Genomic DNA, 19,171 nt, shown 5'->3' on the forward strand with positions numbered 1-19,171 from the left:
TGGATCTTTCTGTCATCATTTGTACTATGCTGAGCTGTCTGGATTGAAATAAAGTGACCATTTCTGAATATGTCGAGGAATAACAGCATAACTGTAAAACAAATCAGGTTAAGACTGATTCAGAGCAAAATCTGGGATCTTTCTCAGGAATACTGTACACCATGGGATATCTTCTGCAGAACCTGTGGCACTGGCTGTTCTTCAGTGCCTGTGCCAAAGGGTTAGCCTGTGGCCTACTGCGTACCCCACTCTCTTCCACCTGTATGAGGGAACCGATGTTTGAATACTATACTGAACCATTTTTAGTTGTTTCCGAGGGCTCATTTCCTGTCACAGGTAAATTCTGCACTCTCTCAGTACTTGCGCGTGCCAGAGTGAATGCTGAACTGACTTGCATCCCTCATGTTTCTGTTTGTAGATGATGATGAAATGAGTCTCCCAACATTCTGAGGGTGGTTGGCAATGGCCAGTGTGACTTGAATGTGCTGCTGCTGCATGAGACTGCGTTGCACGAAGGGCCAGCACACCAGGTGTGTGACGCTGGCCGCGAAGGCGCTTAAGGTTCTGTAAAGATTGGACTGTAGAAACTGCTGCCCAACAGGCATCCTAAGGCTTTGCCTTAGGCACTGGTTTGAGGAGCAGGATTTTGGAAGTTAGACCAACTGTTTACTTTCACTATTGAGTAAAACATTCTTTTTGGGGAAAATAGCAGTTATTTTCAAATTTCTTGATAGTCACTGGGAATAAAAGGCTTGCTACTGTAATCTTGGTGATACTAATGGCCAGTGTTAGCTGCTGCTGAGTTGTTTACTCACTTGACTTTAGAAAAGGGAAATACTCGCTTGGTTTTATGGTTGGTCTTGGAAGTAGCTTCCTTTGGTAAGAATTTGAACTTGTATCGCAGACTAAGAATAGTGGGGTAAGGCCAAATATTTATCCAATTACATAGATTAAAAACTGATAGGACTTTGCAATACAGCACTTTTTTTTATCTGCCCAATTATAGCTTCAAGTTCAGTGGAGTCGGTAAGTCAGATGGCTTCAATCATTTCTGTAATCAGTATAAGAAATGTTTTAAAAACCCAGGAGGGCTTTGCTGCTCAGCACGTGAAACTCTGGGATGAAGCAGCTCATGGTCAGGCCCACGCTGTGATGGGCTCTTCCCAGACCCAGCGACTTGGCCAGAGAGAGCTTTGCCCGGCGACTTCCCTGTGCGGGGCTCAAAGGGGAGAGGTAATAGCTGCATATACAGTTGACCCTTGATCAACACCTACACGGGCTTGAACTGCACAGGTCCGCTTACACGTGGATTTTTTCAAGAAATATACAGTCGTCCCTCCGTATCCCTGGATTTTGCATCTGCATATTCAACCAGTTATGAATGAAAGCAGTATTTTCAATCTGCAGCTGGGAACCAGAGATGTGGAGAACCAGCTGTGTGCATTGTTTTGTCATTGTGTATAAGGGACTGCGACATCCAAGGATTTTGGGGTGTGTGTGTGTGTGTCTGTTCTGGAACCAGTCCCCCTCAATAAAGAGGGCTGACTGTAGTAGAGTTGTGGGGAGTCAAGTTATAGGTGGATTTTCAATGGCCTGGGTCTCAGGGTCCCTAACTCCTGTGCTGTTCAAGGGTCAACTGTGCTTCCCATGTAAGCCTGGAACATGAACTGGTGCAGAGAGAGGACTTGACTGAACATGGACGTGGTGCAGGCAGCGAGGGAATTCAGATGGTGCAGGCAGAACATTCCAGTCGTGAGTCTGTCAGCATAGAACTTCACCATTTTACTGAGACCCAGATACACAGGTCCCTTGTCAAGACTTTGTTGTAAAGTTGAAGGCCCCCACCCCACACACATACATTGCAAGTCAGCTATTTTGCCTTTAGCTCTTTAACACTTTGAATTTGGCTTTGCCTCCATGTTTTCGTGAGGTCATCCCAACATCCTTTATCCTGTTTTCCTTTGAAGTAATGGCCTTGAGTGTCCTCCGAGCTGTCGGCTTCGTTATGAACCCAACCTATACTACACTTGGACAGATTACGCTCTTCTTGGTGTTGGTGTATAACTAGGAAAATCTTTAAAATTAGATGTTCCAATTATTTATTTAAATACCTTTTTGCTGAGAAAGCTTAGTGGATTTAATAAGAAGGAATTTTGAAATCCAGCAAATAGTTCCATACCTCACACCGATGGCAGACAACTGTGCAACCAGAGTTGGTGGCGGCTGCTTGCCTGTTGGACTGAGGCGAGCAGAAGATGCTGGTGGTGATGGCCGGCAGCAGGGGATCCACGGGTCAGCTGACTTTTTCCTATATTATTTAATACTAATGTGTGATTTTAAAAAACGTTTGATTTTCTGCATACTTTAAATTTTTGTACAGTTTGCTTTCCATATATTGTCTTGGAAGGATACTATGTAACGATGGGCCAGGCCTACAGTAATGGGAGACTTTTAATGTATGTGATATTTTATAGGTTGCATGCTATTAATAGTCTGTGACGGTAGTATTTCTTGTTTTATTGTCAGTTTCCCCATTTATCTTCTTATAAATGAGATGAGATAGTGGGCAGTAGGAATTCCAAATGAATGTAGAAATCTCACATGCTACATAATATTGTGGCAAAGGGGATCCAAGTCTAAATCTGCTGACAAGCAAGCAACATTATCAGGATAGAATCTAATGGGAGAGGGATTTTTTTTTCCTTTTTGACTTGCCGTCCATTTCCTGTTTTCTTAAAAAAAAAAAAAGGAACAACTTTTAAGTCACTGCTTTTAATTAACTTATTTTTTGGTACGGTTGTTTGAAAGGCCATGGTGGTATGAATCAAAATACTTTTGTCACTGACTTAATGGCCAAGGCAGTAAATCAGAAACAAAAAAGTATCAACGTGTCAAGATCTAGACCTAAGAGATTCTGCCTGCTGTGTTAAAATAAATAGGGATCTTTTCTTCAGTATTTTCCATCTTTTGGCTATTTGCTGTCTATCTCCCTCTGGGCCACTGTAGAGTTTGCAAGGGCCTGCTGCTGTGCTGTGTATTGCTGGAGGTCACCAGGTGGGGCGTTTTTCCCTCCCTGTCCTTTCCCCTTCTGCTTGTTTATTACCCAACTAGAATGTCTTATTCGCCTTCCCAGGGATTTCTGTAATGTAGCTGTGCTCCTTGGCAGTCTCAGGTTGATTGAAGATGATTTGAGAGGCCTCAAAATGATGGTAGTTGGCTTTTATCCTTTCGTGTCCGTTTTCTTTTAGCAGGTTACCATTCTGCATTAGGAACTATTTTCAAATTATTTTATTTTTGCTCAGTGGAGAGCAGGGCCCCCTTTCCCTTTGAAAAGGATTCGATGGAGGAATTGGCAGGTGACTGCCCAATCTCTGAAAGAAAGGGGACCTGCCTGAATCACTTCTGAACTACTCAGACCAGAAATGCTTGATTGGTGATTTCCCTCACATGATTTATTTAGGATCATAGCTTTAGAGCTAGAAGAGATTGTAGTTCAGTCTCATTTTACTGAAGAGGTTAGATGGTTCATTTCAGATACGAGCTAATTAATAATGGTAGTTTCTGACTCTGCCGCTCGTTACTATTTCTAGTGTCTTAAATGAATATGCTGTATGTTTCTTCAAAAATTAAGATTCTCCTGGATGTCTTCAGGAAGATACTTGAAAAGCTATTATTTCAGTTAATACCACCACAGTATTCGTTAAAGTAAACTTGTTTAAAGGCGTGTACTAACTGCAACCTTAATAACTACTCAATACAAATGGCCTTTTCCATTAGGTGGATGTAGCAGAAATGTTCTTTCAGCACTGGTAGGAGCACAGCAAGCAGCCTTATAAAACAGGTTTTCGTTAAACAGACATTGCGGTCATTACCTTAGATTTACTTCATGTTGATTTTTGTTCCTATTTCTTATTGAGAATCGATCACATAATTCTTTAAAGGATAAATAATCCTTGCTAAATATCTTGAGATTTTTTTTCTTTAGTAAACAAAAAAGCATCCCAAAACCAAAAAACTTATTTTCACATTAAAATGGAAATGTCTTTTGCAACGTCAGAATGCTATGAAAAAGCAGTTTTTATAATATTTTGTGTCCCTGAATCTTTTATCTTAACTAAATGGTTTACAAAGAGAAGGTAAACAATCTGTCATCTGGCCAGTTGTACTTTTAGCTCCCAGAGAGAAGGTTGGTGTTGTGAGTAAAAACCACGCAGGAAAACTTGAGGGAGCGTGGTTGCCGGTGATGTTCGCGTGTGCGCCATTAAACCACCTCCATGCGTGGGGAGCATTCACTTCTTAATTTTGAAATTGTATTTGGAATTGTTGCTGTGTACTAAGAACTGACCTAAATAAAATTCCACAAAGTATCTAAGTGTTTTGTGAATTATTTATGCAAGTAACCTCCTTTCTTTCTAAGGTGGTATGTAACAAGTGTGGAGAGAATCCTTCCTGTTGCTCCAAACCAGCAGCTCCTTTTTAGTAAGTAAGTCTTCAAACTTCAAATATTTAAAATGTTGAGCCTTAAAAGAATTTTAATCTCTGTGGAATTTCTTTTCTTCAAGACAGCTGTTTTCTATCACTATTTTTGCTGTAGGTGAACCTAAAGTTTTATGATCACTTTTCCTCTAGTTTCGGTAAATGATAAAGTGATTTGTAAATACACCTTTATGCATACCTTGACATAGCAGTCCAACATAATTGTGATACCAAAGTTTTGAACAAAAAGGATCCCTTTTGTACTAGTTTGTACTTCTGTTTAAAAGAAAAAAAACATCTATTTAACAACCAAAGCGTCCTAGTTTGTGTACTTAAAGATTAACCAATTGAACACTTCAAATTGTATTTCACTTTCACACTTAATTTGTTCTTACTGCACACCCTATTTAGGGTACCCCAACATAAATAGCAAAACCAGGTTCTTAATGGTGCCAATCCACAAACAGTCAAGTGAAGTCCCCATGTTTAAACGAAATCTATGCATTATTTTTATTAAGGGTTGGGTAAGCTGACATGGTGAAAACATGTAACTGGAAAACAAATTTACACTGACTGACTACTGTCCTAAGCCATTACAATACTTCACTGGCAAGAGTAACTTGGAAAATAACTTAATCTAGCAGTAGAACAAAAACATCGTCAGTAGTACTGAATATATCTCTCTCATATATATATATCTATGTATATCTATAGGTTTGCACAATCAGGGAGCAAGGCACATAATGAAATGAGAGCGTACATTTAAACAAGAAAATAATAGCAACAAAGCTGAAAGAAAAATTGTAACTTCATCTTCACCGAGCTGTGCATAATCATTTGAATAATGTCCTCTATCGGCTACTTTATAATGCAGTTCCTTTTGTCTTCTTTTCATGCTTTAAAAAAGTACATTCCTATGTTGTATCTATTTACGTATTTATAGCAAAGCTTCCCACAGCCTACATGTCAATGTGAGCCTTGATTTAACTTTTTAAAGAAATGGGAAGAGAGGGAGCAATCCCAGTTAAATATTATGTGCAATTTTCCTTTAAAATAGTAAACAATGTTTTTACACCATTTAGCACAAGCTAATGATATTTTATTTTAAATGTACATTTCTATAAAAGGAGTTCACTAGTGACTGACAATAAAATTAAACATCATTTGAAACATTCCAGTTAATGCTTACCTTCTAGGAGAGATTATTTACAAGTAAAGGAAAAATATAGAGATGGCAATCATGGAAAATGGCAGTTTTTGGTATTAGGCTACCATAAATTCAACAGTGGAAACAGTGGATAGTTCCAAAGATGCTGAGGTTTTCCCCTCTAAGTGCTGCAAGCATATTCTGCCTAAGAAAGCTTCAGCATTTATGAGCTGAGCTAGGTGTCAACAGCCGTCTGTGACCAACACACTCACTTCTGTCTTTGGTAGAAAGCAGCCAGTCCTGGTTAGGCAGATGGAGCCATCTCTTGTGAGATAGTGACTTTTTCTATTTTTGCATAAACTAGCAATACCGTCCTTTTCACTAGCACCTCAAAATTTGCTTGTTAGGTTTTTTTAATGCTATTCCTCCCAAAGAGTTAAAGGCACTGGGGATTATAGCAGATACTGTTTTCTCTTCAAAACGGTTCATTACTCGAACAAGCAAAGGGCAAACCAATTGGAGATTTTTCCCTCTTCTAGTGTTTATCAAGTATATTGTTTGCTTATTTTTGTTTAGCAAGTTTATTTTACAGATAAATATCGGATTTCTCTTACATATAGACCTTCCAAGTATACAACAATAATGGAGCACTTAGTTAAGGGATAGACCGGTAAGGTGTAGAAATGTACTTCTCTTGAATTTTTAAAGGAAAATAAATCGTAAAAGATAGTGGGATATTTCTGTTCTACTCGCCTCTCTGTGGATCAGATCTCAATCTTATGAGCAGTCCCATATCCCTGCAGGATCAGGAATATCCTGCTTTATACAAATGATGTAAAGTGTATAAAACAAAACACAAAGTGCCAAAAGGTGCTTGCAACCTAAAGTGATTTTTAGAGATAGGATCCTCTCATCAAGTGTATAAATCCAAATTATTCCTATTTCACTTAAAGCAAGTCAGGGTCATTCAGGTTTACTTGGTCTAAATGTGAATAAAATCTGTGAGATTACATCAGTTTTCTAAACATATCTATAGATGACATGTTTTAAAAATTTGGTAACATAAAATTAAGAAAACAGTTTTTTACGCATTTAAAAATTTTAACATAACGCGTTTATGTTTTTAAAATAAAATTACTTTTAAGAGAAGAAGGAAGGCGACAAACAGTTCTGTTGGTGACCTGATAGTCAAATCAAACCAATCCACATCATTACCTGAGAATTTTTTCAGGCTAAATTTATGACATCACATTTCTGACACAAGCTTATTAACAATCATTTTCCCAGGATAGCAGTTTCTGAAACTCCAATGGGATGCACAGCTCCTATGAACTTTGATCTGCGTTGTCGCTCTAATTTTATTTAAACTTTCTTGATAACCTCAGCACTGTTTTCAGTGCAGTAAACTTACGTAGAGAGGGACTTCTAAGATAGTTCACAGCCCTTAGCAGAATATGCCCTCAGTGGCCAGCAGCACCTTGATTTCAGAGGACTGGAAAACACCGTGTCCACATTACTTTGTTTGAAATTTTCTGATTAAAATCGTGTCCTATAACTTGTAAGAGTCAGCAATCTTTCTCATTTTAAAAAGTCTCAAATTTTAAAAATCCAATTTATCGTTAAGTGGGCATCTGTAAAAACCTTAAGAATAGTTAAAAAAGAAAAAAAATATAGTTTTCCCAAGTGAGAATTAGAGTAGCTAAGGGGAAAAAATGTATTTATTCGAGTAATAAAAGCCAAGCTGGTAACATTTCAATAGAGAGTAGCCTAACATTTATATTAATGCCTGTAAACCTGATCTAAGTTGTAGCTGACTTCAAAGTTGGTACTAAAACGTTAATTGTAGGGTGATTAGTGACACCCTCAAGTTAACCAAGTCACTAGCTCTAATAGGCAACTGTCTGCATTGCCTTCCACAGGATGTTCGTCCACATTCAGCACAGCCCAGTCAGCTGTCCAGGCTTCCTTCTTTGACCTGGGGAATCTATGCTGTTGAGCAGGAGGCAGTGGAAGAAGGCACAGAACTAGTGTCATCTGGCAGTAGGGTTTACCATGCACACACCAGAGAAAATAATAAAAATAGTCTCAAAAACAAAACACCCACAAAACTTCATCCCAATAAAAATCCAAATTAAAAAACTCCATCAGGGAGCTAAAATACTGGAAGTATAATCTAAAGTGTTGTTATTTGTTTATGATTCAGTTGTTTCACCATGACATAGATAACAGCCTTTTCCATCTTTGGAGAAATGTAAACAGCCTGTTGTCAGACATGCCAATGGATTGGGGTATAACTGACAGTTCCTCCCCGACCCAGCTCTCTCTGGGTGTCCCTCGTGTTCTGCTCTTTCAGGAGAATGATGCACCAAAAGCATCAGTCTCGGAGGGCTGTCATCAGCACTGACACAGCAAGAAGGCCCAGGAAAGCCCGCACTGGAAAAGAACAGGCTGTGCCTCAGGGTTCAAATCACTGATTGAGCGTATGTTACAGAAGTTGAAATTGTCCACCTTCATGTAAAAATGACACCACCACAGTAAAAACCCCTAGTGAATATGTCATTGGATTCCTATTCCTAATAGCTCTTTTACTTCACAAATAAGGGTGATTCTTAGAATATAAAACTGCAGGCAGAGACTGGGAAATTATTTCACTCATGATTCACACTGAAGCTTGGCAATCTGTACTCAAATGTTATCCAAATTGCTGTGCATGCCTAAATCAACAATGCAGATGTGGTAAAGGTCACTTCATAAGCATAACGATATCAAGCACACAGACCTTGTGAATAATTGAAAAGACCCAAAAAGTATCTTTTAAAGAAGCAGGGCTTTAAAAAATGCACAATGGTATATGTTCTTAGTGCTCTACAAGCACATGAATATATTGAACAATATCCTGCAGACGTGGCAATGGAGAGGTAGGTGCCATTTACTCTGATGCAACCCTTCATTGGAGTGGGTTAGATGGGTATCTGGACACTGCATACTCAACTTTCACTTACTCTCTAATTCCTATCTGCTCCACTGCATGGGCACATTTTTCCTTATGGGACAGTGTCAGGAGGTTTCTGCCCTGGTCATCCTCAGCCACAACAGGCAGACCTTCATTACAAGATGTGCTCACGTATCGCTCCTGGGGGAGCTAGTCTTTGTTCTTTTGTTTAAGAGCAGCTCTGAGACTGCGTTTTATTCCTAATGGTCAATTTATCACATTTTTCTCAGATACAAAAGAAAATTCACAGGGAAAAAAAAAAAACATGAAGTGTAGCATGAAGCACACAGGATTACTGAGTCATTAGAGCAATGATTTGTTATGCCAAATTGCACATGCATAATATGTAATGCAACTCACTGTGCTTGACTACACTACTCCCCACCTGGCTGCAGCTGGCGTCTTCATTCCCTCCCTCTGTGATGGTCTCACACTTACAGAATTCTTTGTATTGCACATGACAGCCCCGGTACCACCTGACTAATGATACTGCACAGGGGCCATCTGTTCCTTCTGTAATCACCCCGACCTTCTAGAGAGCAAGACAGACGTGTCAGAAGGTGATTTGTTTCTCATGATGATGCACTGTATTGGACATAGGATGGGAATACTTGATATAGCAACGGTTACAGATCCCTAAGATCAACATCTACGTAAAGCACACACTTAGAAGGTAACTAGTGACCCAAAGACATCCTGGACTGAGCATTGCAGGGCACTATGTCAGATAGTTCTTACATGAGTCAAAGCAAGGATCGTGAAGCCACGCTTGATGAAGCTTCACAGAGCCCACGGAAGGATTCCAACAGCATAAACACACCCAAGATTACAGTACATTATCCACGTGTAGGCAAAGAGCTTACCTGTGAGAACACGTCCCAGGTTCAGCGGTCACTGCGGCTGGAATGGTGGTTACTGCACAACCGTGTAGTGACTGAAATTCCCCCACACCGCACCGTTGACCCGTTCTATGAAGCTGAGAGTTTCCTGATTAAAGTGCCCCTTTATGTACAGTAATGAAGTGTCAATCAAGCAGTTCTAACTTCAGCCAACCAGGGAAAAACAAAAGCCCTACTGAGACACCAAACGTCGTGGCTGTCTTCTCAAACTGAGAAACAGCACATTATACGTGTACTCCTCAGTACATAGTAACATGCACAGGTAGCCGCACATGGAGACTTACAATATACCTTCTAAAGTCATCAGAAGTTGTTTTGGTCCAATCCACCTGACAGATAATAGAAATCGCAAGGGAAAGGATACATCCCCTTCCACGCCTCTTGTGCCCAAAATACACAAAACCCACTTTCAGATTATGAAAGGGAATAAATAGAATCACTCCCAGCTATATATACGCATATATATATACACACACTTATATACACACACTGCAGAGGTATGTACACACACACGCACACAGCTGGACACTACCTGAATAACATACCAGAAGGCTCCGACACCTGAATTCCTAGATGACCAGGCGAGCTGATTGTAGAACTGATTACAGAACCATGACAGTAAAGACCTGCGGTAGCTACCAGTCTCTGGAGAGCTTGGTGTTCTGGTCTCTCTTAGGGGGGGCGGGAGGGGGTCCCCGCCGCAAGGTTGCATAGCCTGATATGTGGCTGCCTCCGTAGCCAGCTTTCCGCTGATCAGAAAGCAGTTCGGGGGGAGGCGGGGGCAATGCCATGTCGTCCATGGTGGCCGTGGGTTCTGCTCTGGACGCGCGGGAGGAGGAGAGCGAGCCGTGCCGCGTGATGGACTTGCGCTGCAGTGTCCGGTTGAGGTCGGCCAGGAACCCGGGCTGGACCCCGAGGCCGGCTTTGGGCGAGCTGGGCACGGCGGCCGGCGGCTCCGAGGGCTCCCCCGGGGTGAGGCGGGTGCTGTCGTTCCGTTTGGGCCGCGTGGGCGGCGGGGCCTTCCTCGCCGCCGGCTTGGACCATGGCTGCGGCTGCGGGCTGACCACGGCCACCTTGGGAGAAGCGGCTCCCAGGAAGGCCGCGGGGATCTCTATGGGGGGCGGGGGGAGCTCCACCTCGGGGGGCGGGGGCGGGAAGTCAGAGTCGGATGGAGGAGAAGGGAACTCCCCCGCGGGGTCCTTGCCATGCGGACTCGGGGCCGCGGCCTTGGCTGCCGCGCCCGCCTGTGCGAGGACTCCAGGGAGGTGGACTCCGGAAAGGTTCAGCTTCCCAGGTTTGGGGGGCGCCGCAGGCGGCGGCGGGGCGTCCTTGCTGGGAGACGCAGAGGGTTCTGCGGGCGGCGCGAACTTGCTGACCAGACTGTCCACCGAGGGCCTCTTGGGCTCGGGGGGCGCCGCGCCGCCGCCGGACTTCATGCTGGAGTTGCGCTGCGGGGTCGGCGGAGGCTTCTTCGCCCCGGGGCTGGCCGTCTTGCCCGCCTTCTTGCCGGGAGACCCGCTTCTGTCCGGGGCGGGGGCGGTGGGGGTGGGGGTCGCTGGCGGGGGCGGGGTGGGTGGAGGCGGCGGCGGGGGCGGCGGGGGGAACACCAGGCTGCTCTCCGGCGGCGGCGGCGGGAAGTCCGGGGAAGGGGCAGGGACGGGGCTGGGCTGCCACTTGGGCTTGGCTTTCACGGCGGGAGGGGACTGCGGGGCCACGTGCGCGGGGACCGGCTTCGAGGGCTGCGGCTCCGCGGGCGCGGGCGGCGGGGGGAACTGGCTGGCCATCGCCTTCACCACCGAGAGCCCGGGGGACGGCGGGGCGGGCGGCGGCTTCCCGCCGAAGCTCTGGTGCTTGGGGAGCGTGGGCGGGGGGACGGGCCCCGGAGGAGCGGCTGGAGAGGGCGGGATGTGGGGGAAAGCCGGCTTTTTTGCGGGGGGGACGGGGGGAAGAGGGGTAGGGGGCACGGCCTGTGTCACCACGGCGGGCGCGGTCTTGGTGCTGGTGGGCGGCAGGGTCACCAGCGGTTTGGGAGGAGCTTGGGGAGAGGCAGGCGGCGGGGGTGGGGGTGTGGGAGGGGCCGCCTGAATACCGTGCGGGACAGGATGAATCTTCAGTGGAGGCGGCGGGGGGCTGAACTGTGGGAGGGACTGGGCGCAAGGCACGGGTCTGAGCTGGGCCATGGCCGAGCCAGGGGTGGGGGCCGGTGGAGGGGGCGGGGGTGGGGGCACAACTCCGTTGGGGGGCACCGGGATCTGAGGCTTTGCTGGCTGTGAGGTCGAGGACAGAGACTGCATCACCGAGGGTGGTGGGGGCTTAAACAGGGGTCCTGAATGCTGAGAGGCGTTCTGCAGCCTGGTGATTGTGCTGTACTTGACAAACATTGTGGCTGCTGAGCCCCCAGAAGGTGCAGACTGACTGGGCAGAGGAGGGGGAGGCGGGGGCGGGGGTGGAGGGGGAGGAGGAGGGGGTGGGGGTGGGGGTGGGAGAGGAGGCGAAGGCTGGGAGGCCGTGTAGGGGCTGACAAGTTTAGGTTGTGGGGATAAAGGGGGCATAAGTGAAGTGTAGGATCGATTCATAGAGTCCATTCTGGCCTAAAAGGAGTACAAAAGGGGGGGTGAGAGAAAACATAGCAATAGTTACAGATGTCAGCTGTGAATGGGTAAAAATAAAAGGCAAGGACTCGGACATGCACAAAAAGGCGCAGCAGCTGTGACCATAAAGATGAGCAAGGCAGGAAGGCTAAAATCTGGCTCCCTGGGCAGCGAGGGCGCAGGGGAAGTCTGTTTATCCAACATTTTGAAACAGCTCGACTGCCCAACAGTCTAGGAACAGCTCTTGCCGCAGTGCTGTCTGATGGAGGCAGGCTGTTCCAAGCGGGAGCCCGCCCTCTGAGCACTGCCCTACCCAAACTCTGGCAAGGGGAGATGTGATGGCTGAGTTGTTTCAGTCCATGACTCATCCACATCAGGCAGGTGCCCTCGCTGGGTTTAGGAGTGCTGATGGAGGGCCTTCTGAGAATGAGGATGGCTTTTGGATGCTAATAAGCTGACACTGAGAGTGTGAGAATGCTCAGCGGGCGTGCACAGTCACACAGGAGTGAACAAGCTTCACACACACACACACACACACACACACACACACGCTTATGTGAGACACATCCAACATACACAGAAGTCCAGCAATGCAGGTAAAGAGGGGGCATTCTTTACATTTTACTGGAAGATACACAAAGAAATGCTTCATAAACATCACAGCAAAAGATCATAACAATATCCGACAGAAAAAGGCAGAAGACAATAAGAAAGTTTGGAAGGCTAAAGGAAATGTATCAAGAAAGGGGAGCTAGAATTTGCCAACAACCTGCTGGCCAGCCCATCGAGCACCTCTTAGCATGGCCCAAATTATCACCTTGAGTCACTGATTTCATGGAACTCCTCATGCATGGATGTGGTTCAAGGATGTTTGAAAAGAGCAGAGGAAGGACCCTTGTTTAATAACTTTGGGTACATCTTTTAGGCCAGCCGTGGGCAAACTATGGCCTGCAGGCCGGATCTGGCCCGTTTGAAATGAATAAAACTAAAAAGAAAAAAAAGACCGTACCCTTTTATGTAATGATGTTTACTTTGAATTTATATTAGTTCACACAAACACTCCATCCATGCTTTTGTTCCGGCCCTCCGGTCCAGTTTAAGAACCCATTGTGGCCCTCGAGTCAAAAAGTTTGCCCACCCCTGTTTTAGGCTCTTTGAATATCCTATGAAGATCCAAGTTAAAACCATTTGTTTTCAATTATGAATGAAATCTAATTAGCATGTAGAAAGCTGAGGTTAGTGAACTAGAAGGCTCATTACAGGGCTGAATTCTGTTGCTCATCAGGACACTCGAATGCTTCTTTTAAAACTGCACATCAAAGTAAAAGCATTAGTCTGCAAGACTTGGTTACAGGAGTCACCCAGGTTAATGTGTTTCCATAGAGCAGCCCCTGACCTTAACTTGACCCTGTCTTGGCTGCTGCAGGGGTGTAGACCTTAGCTGTGCTGGCCTTCTCATTTGGCTCCTGAGACTGAGGTAACAGAAGAAACACAAGAGGATCAAGACTCAAACACATCGTCACTGCTGCACCGCAGGGCGCACGCTCCTGAAACTGCAATGGGAGTGCCCTGCTGGATCATGGGCATGCGATCCTGTTTTCCTTGGCCTTTCATTTAAAATGCACATGGACAGCACCATTAAACACGCAGTAAGGTGAAGACTTTTCTCCAGATGTCTGCAGTGTAAACCTGCTTCTCTACTACATACATCTAGTAATTAGCACCAGAAAGGGGGCCACTCTATCCACATTAAGTGGAAGAAAGGAGAGGACTATTTCTTAAAGTTTCAGCCTCTGATAAGGAAGTTAAACTATAAATGCTTTGAGAATTTAGGCCATTAGAACCAATTCTCAAATATTTACTTCTAAGAGGCCTCCACATTGGGTTACTAATGCCTCCTCCACCCTCCCGAGGACTAAATATTAAAATTAAGGAATAAACCGAGGGAAAACCATTTAATTCTCATTCGTGAATGTACTTGCATAAGTGACTCAGACCAAAAGAACAGAAAAGTCATAATCAGTATTGGGTAAAAACAAAGCGGTCAGGTCAATGTGCCGCCGGTCCTCAGCAGCGGCGTGAGCAGGTGAGTGCGGCCAGGACACACCCGCACTCTCTCATTTCAGAGGCAATTTGATATGGGGTTTTACAATCCTCTAAAGAACTCCTCCATTTTTTTTACATAGTCTTGCAATAATTACACTTGTCCTTCAGTGGCACTGAACAAGCTACTATGCAAGGCTTAGGGATCCAAAATTTTAAGGGGATTAATTTCAATGTAGCCTTCCACATATACCATAATTGGAGAAAATTCATCAGTGTGTAGAGAAATGTCAAAAAGCATAGAAGAAAAGAAGATAAAGGAGTCTGAATAAACTAAATTAATAATACATAAAGAAACACTCAACCATTCACAGCAAGATCAGGGCACTGGCACTGAATGGTGTTGCTCTATTCAAACTGACTTAGGAGGAGGAGGAAATCAATATTTCTTAAAATGTGAGCCACTGAAAAGGAGTTACACTGCCAGGGTTTTTTGTTTGTTTTTCCAAATCGCAATCACTAGAGCCCATTCACAAATACTAATTTCTGAGGAGAAACCAAAGAAAGAATATATCATGTAGAGCCAAGAAAGATTCCTAATACAGTGGGGCCTTGACTTACGAGTTTAATTCGTTCCAAGACCGAGCTCGTTCAGGAGCTCGTTAACTCAAATTACTCTATCAACTCAATGCAAAAAATCGGCCGAGAGACAGCTAGTATCTCAAAAAACTTGTTAGTAGGGACACTCGTAAGTCAAGGCCCCACTGTACAGGAATAAAAGAGCAGCAAGCTAAACCCACGCAACACCACAGGCTTTTCTCTACCGATGACACAGGTGTTACCTTGCTGGACTCTTCCAGCTGCGTGCCTCGTTTCCAGGCCTCGGAGAAGATGGAGCTCACGATGCTTTGGGAACGGACGTGTCCCGCTGGCTGGGAGTCGGACACCCCACTGTCAGACTGAGTTGAGTGATTTGACTGAGACTCTGTTTAAAATAGATTTTCAGAAACAGTATTACATATGTCAGTATTCTGACAGTATGAATATGTAGTTCAGACAGATCTTTTGCACAAGACCAGGTACTTTATAGAAGAGCAAAAAGTTACTTTTATGCATTTCCTATAAAGCACCGCCCATATTTTCCACTAGAAAACTTCCCTTTACCTTAGGGGCTAATAGGAAATCTTGATTCTTTTAAAACAGTTCACCATGAGAGACTGATAATTACAATAAAAGGCTCATATGATATAACTGGTATCCTGCCAATCTATCTTGGAAGAACTCCTAGCAAATAAGAAAATGATCCATCAATAGAGCAGTGAATTTTTTTTTCTTCAATTTTATCTTCATTACATCAAAATTCAATCTTTTTATATATCCCTGCTCCAGACCATCCCAGAGAGTACTCACTTATGAGTTCAGATCTCTACGTGATGACCACATCCTGTTCCCAGCAATGAACAGTACTCAGAATTTGATTCCCAAGTGGGAAGTATGTCTCCTAGGGCTTAGGTTTTGGCACCACAGGGCAGCAGCTGCACTGACAGCCTGGCCTCCTGGCAAGGTGCGAGGGCAAGTCTTCAGGGGGCTGGGAATGGCTGAGGACACAGTGTAATCTGAGTGACTCCCAGGCGAGGGGACTGGGAAGGTTATTTATTGGACTCCAGGTCAGTCAGATTACCATGCAGAAGCACCTAGCTCAGTGCCTGACATCTGGTAGAGATGCCAATGTTACAGCTAGTCCTATCCACTCACTCTATGAGATGTGGATATTATTAGATTGCCCAGGATATTGTCCCCTCTAGCAAGTAAAAAAAAAAAAAAAAAAAAAGCTCATGTACCTATTTATTATAATTTAGAAATTAGGTTGGCTGTTTTTTAGGAATCATGCTGAAGCAACCAGGTCTACTAGCACTCTACAGGGACACCTTCATATTGCTAGTAAACTGTGCACTGGCTTTTCACACTACCTGGGATGCTGGAAGAACTGGATCCTGATTTAATGCTGGAGCTGGATAAGGAAGTCCAATCACAAGCAGACTCTGTCCTCTTTAAGGCTTCTTGGTAGTTCATGTAGAGCTGCTTCCCATACTAAATAGAAGCAGAAAGTGAGGACATCTGAACTTCACAGGGCATGATATAGCCGGGTGAGGCAGGAAAGGGGGTACATTTCTGTTTACTGATTCATAGTCTGTATTAAAATTACTACTTAATAATCCTTCAAAAATACTTTTAATACCAGTAAATTATAATCTCTTATTTTTCTTCATTTTTACAAAGGCAGCAAGAAGTTAACACCTGATTGTATTCATTATCAATATAAAGTTTTTTTTCAGTTATTCCTCAAGCAACTTTGATTTTATAGCTATAATAAATTTTATTTCCAGTTACTTAATATAATCATCTTCAAAATGTGCTTTAAAAGATTTTTTTTAAGATTTACTTTTTTTTATAGAGCAGTTTTAGATTCACAGCAACACTGAGAGGAAGTTCCAGAAATTTCCCATACGCTCCCAGCCTCTAACATGCACAGCCTCCCTGTTACCAACACTCCCCACCACAATGTACATTTGTTACAATCAATGAACCTACATTGACATCATCATCACTCAAAACCCGTAGTTGATCTTAGGTTTACTCTTGGTGGTGTACATCCTATGGATTTGGACAAGTGAATAATGACATGTACCCATCATTATAGTATCATATAGAGCAGTGGTTCTCAACCTGTGGGTCCCAACCCCTTTGGGGGTTGAACGACCCTTTCACAGGGGTCGCCTAAGACCATCGGAAAACACATATATAACTACGTATCGTTTTTGCGATTAATCACTATGCTTTAATTATGTTCAATTTGTAACAATGAAATTGGGGATCATCACCACATGAGGAACTGTATTAAAGGGTCGTGGCATTAGGAAGGTTGAGAACCACTGATATAGAGTGAGTATGAATATTTTCACTGCCCTAAAAATCCTGTACTCCGCTTATTCATCCACCCCCAAAGCAATTTCTTTTGTCTAGGCTGAATTCTGAACATAAGAATCATATGATACATGCTCCAAAGCCAAAATAAATCACCTTTGACGCTATACAAGCTTTTACTAGCAGTATTATTCCATAGATACATACCAACTGTTAAAAGTTTATGTCTAGCCCCAAAGAAAAAAAAGATATTTAAAACATAAGGCCTGAGAAAACCAGACACTGGCAAAATCATAAACATGAAACAACCGGAATAATTATCATGACAATCAAAACCATATAATTAAGTACCTCATTGTTCTGTCATCAAACTTACCTTTGCAATGCGGATACCATTGACCCACTGGTGCAGGGTCCTCACATCATCACAGCAAAGGTATTTGATGTACTGAGATTTCTTCTGGATCTGTGGGTGCTGCAAGGTTAAAGACAAAGTCCTACTAAGTCTGCTGGAGAACTAAGTGTAGTTTTCAGGTGAGGGCTGGATGGCGGGTGACTGACCTGACCTTGACTGCAAAATGCAAGTGCTAGCACAAATTTAAGTTGTTTTAACTCCACTGGGCCACAACCACTTGTTCTCTGAGAAGAAAACCCTAAATCACACTCAGTTTTGGATGTAATGACTGTTTATTATGACTTCTCTTTTTAGTTATTCTGAACATTTTTTAAAATGGCTATATTTTACCTGAAGTATTTAAATTATGTTCAATTATAAGAGGTTTTAAAAATTCTCTAACCATATTTGTTGTGGAAACCCATGAAATCAATAAAATAAGCAATTTGAATAAGTTAACACTGCAGCAGGAATACATGGCCACCACTGTAAGTTGTATATCTGCATTGTTAAAAGATCAGTCTCTCTGGTCTACAATGAGAGAAATGTAAATTCATTTATTCTATTCTACACATTGCTTTAGAGCTCAGTTCCTATGATAAGACATTTAACACCAATTTAGTTATTGAATGCTACAGTCAGTTTTAACCATCACCCTTCAACAATAAGAGGTTAGCAAAACAATATCTAACAGTTTTTTCTCCTGATAATATAGGCTCCACAGCCTTGTCTTGGAATACATGCCCTTCTCTCTCCTCATGAATCACATTAAAATAAACCACCACAGCAACCTTGAAAGAGCAGAGGACAGGCAGAAGAGCGTGTACTTTTCTATAAGAGGAGGAAGGGGAATTTCATTTCATTCATTCAACAAATTCTTATTGAGCTACAACTATCTGCCAGATGCTTCAAGTAGATGTTGGGATACAAAACAGAAGAGGCCACAGTTTGTGCAGAAGATAAAATGGGCTGACTGAAAAAGCTTTCTCTAGTGTTGCCAACTAGGGCTAAAAGAGCTGTTCTCCATCTCCTGCTTCCCTGAGACACTGCTCACCAGCAGGGTTCAGACATCTGAACAAGGGGCTACAGGATGGCTCTGAACCTTTATCCCTACTCCTCCCTTTATGGTGATTTACAAACTGTTCTTGACTAATTCTTTCCATTTCCTGAGAGTAGGGCTAAAACCAAGGGTGTTCCACTGTAGCGGTGACCCTGCCTGAGACAGTGTGTCTTCTCTACACAAAGGGAGTGTTTTTATCAAGACACCATCAGAGAATATCAAAGAGAAATTATCGTTTATCCTTTTCTCCTCATCTCTAACCTGAGAATCAAAGTAACACCCTGAAGAGTATTATGATATGATTGTTTGAGTATTTGCAGGTTACTTGCTAGTTTAAAATGCATTTTAGGACCTCAAAAATTCTCAACCTCCCGTGTAATAAAGGCATTCATTCTATCGCCTTCATATGGTCATTCGGACTTTGTGCCAATATCGCAGGAGAATGCCTGTTCCACTAACATAATGTTATTTTATTAAAAGTGGCGTTTATTGAGCACTTACCATGCACCAGCATTATGCTAAATATTAGCTCATTCCATCCTCATGAAAACCCTATGAGTCACATATAATTACCTCCACAATCTGAGAAGAAATGGAGGCCCAAAGGGGTGAGGACCGCATTCAGTTATTTGCCAACAAGTGAA

The 19,171-nt window shown here is 43.4% G+C and overlaps 1 protein-coding gene across 1 annotated transcript in view; it reads right to left on the reverse strand.

Moving 5' to 3' along the window:
* Window positions 1-9,969: 9,969 nt before the first annotated feature.
* RAPH1 (Ras association (RalGDS/AF-6) and pleckstrin homology domains 1) overlaps window positions 9,970-19,171 on the reverse strand; it is a 68,161-nt gene continuing 58,959 nt past the window's right edge. Inside the window, exons 13-16 of the mRNA XM_081096174.1 lie at window positions 17,450-17,548; window positions 16,119-16,239; window positions 14,991-15,133; window positions 9,970-12,105 (exon numbers count right to left, since the gene is read on the reverse strand). Coding sequence (XP_080952300.1) covers window positions 10,150-12,105; window positions 14,991-15,133; window positions 16,119-16,239; window positions 17,450-17,548 — 2,319 coding nt within the window. The 3' untranslated portion in view covers window positions 9,970-10,149. The remainder of the gene's footprint in view (window positions 12,106-14,990; window positions 15,134-16,118; window positions 16,240-17,449; window positions 17,549-19,171) is intronic.

This window comes from Myotis nattereri (assembly GCF_964212035.1).
Source record: "Myotis nattereri genome assembly, chromosome: 7".
NCBI lineage: Eukaryota > Metazoa > Chordata > Mammalia > Chiroptera > Vespertilionidae > Myotis > Myotis nattereri.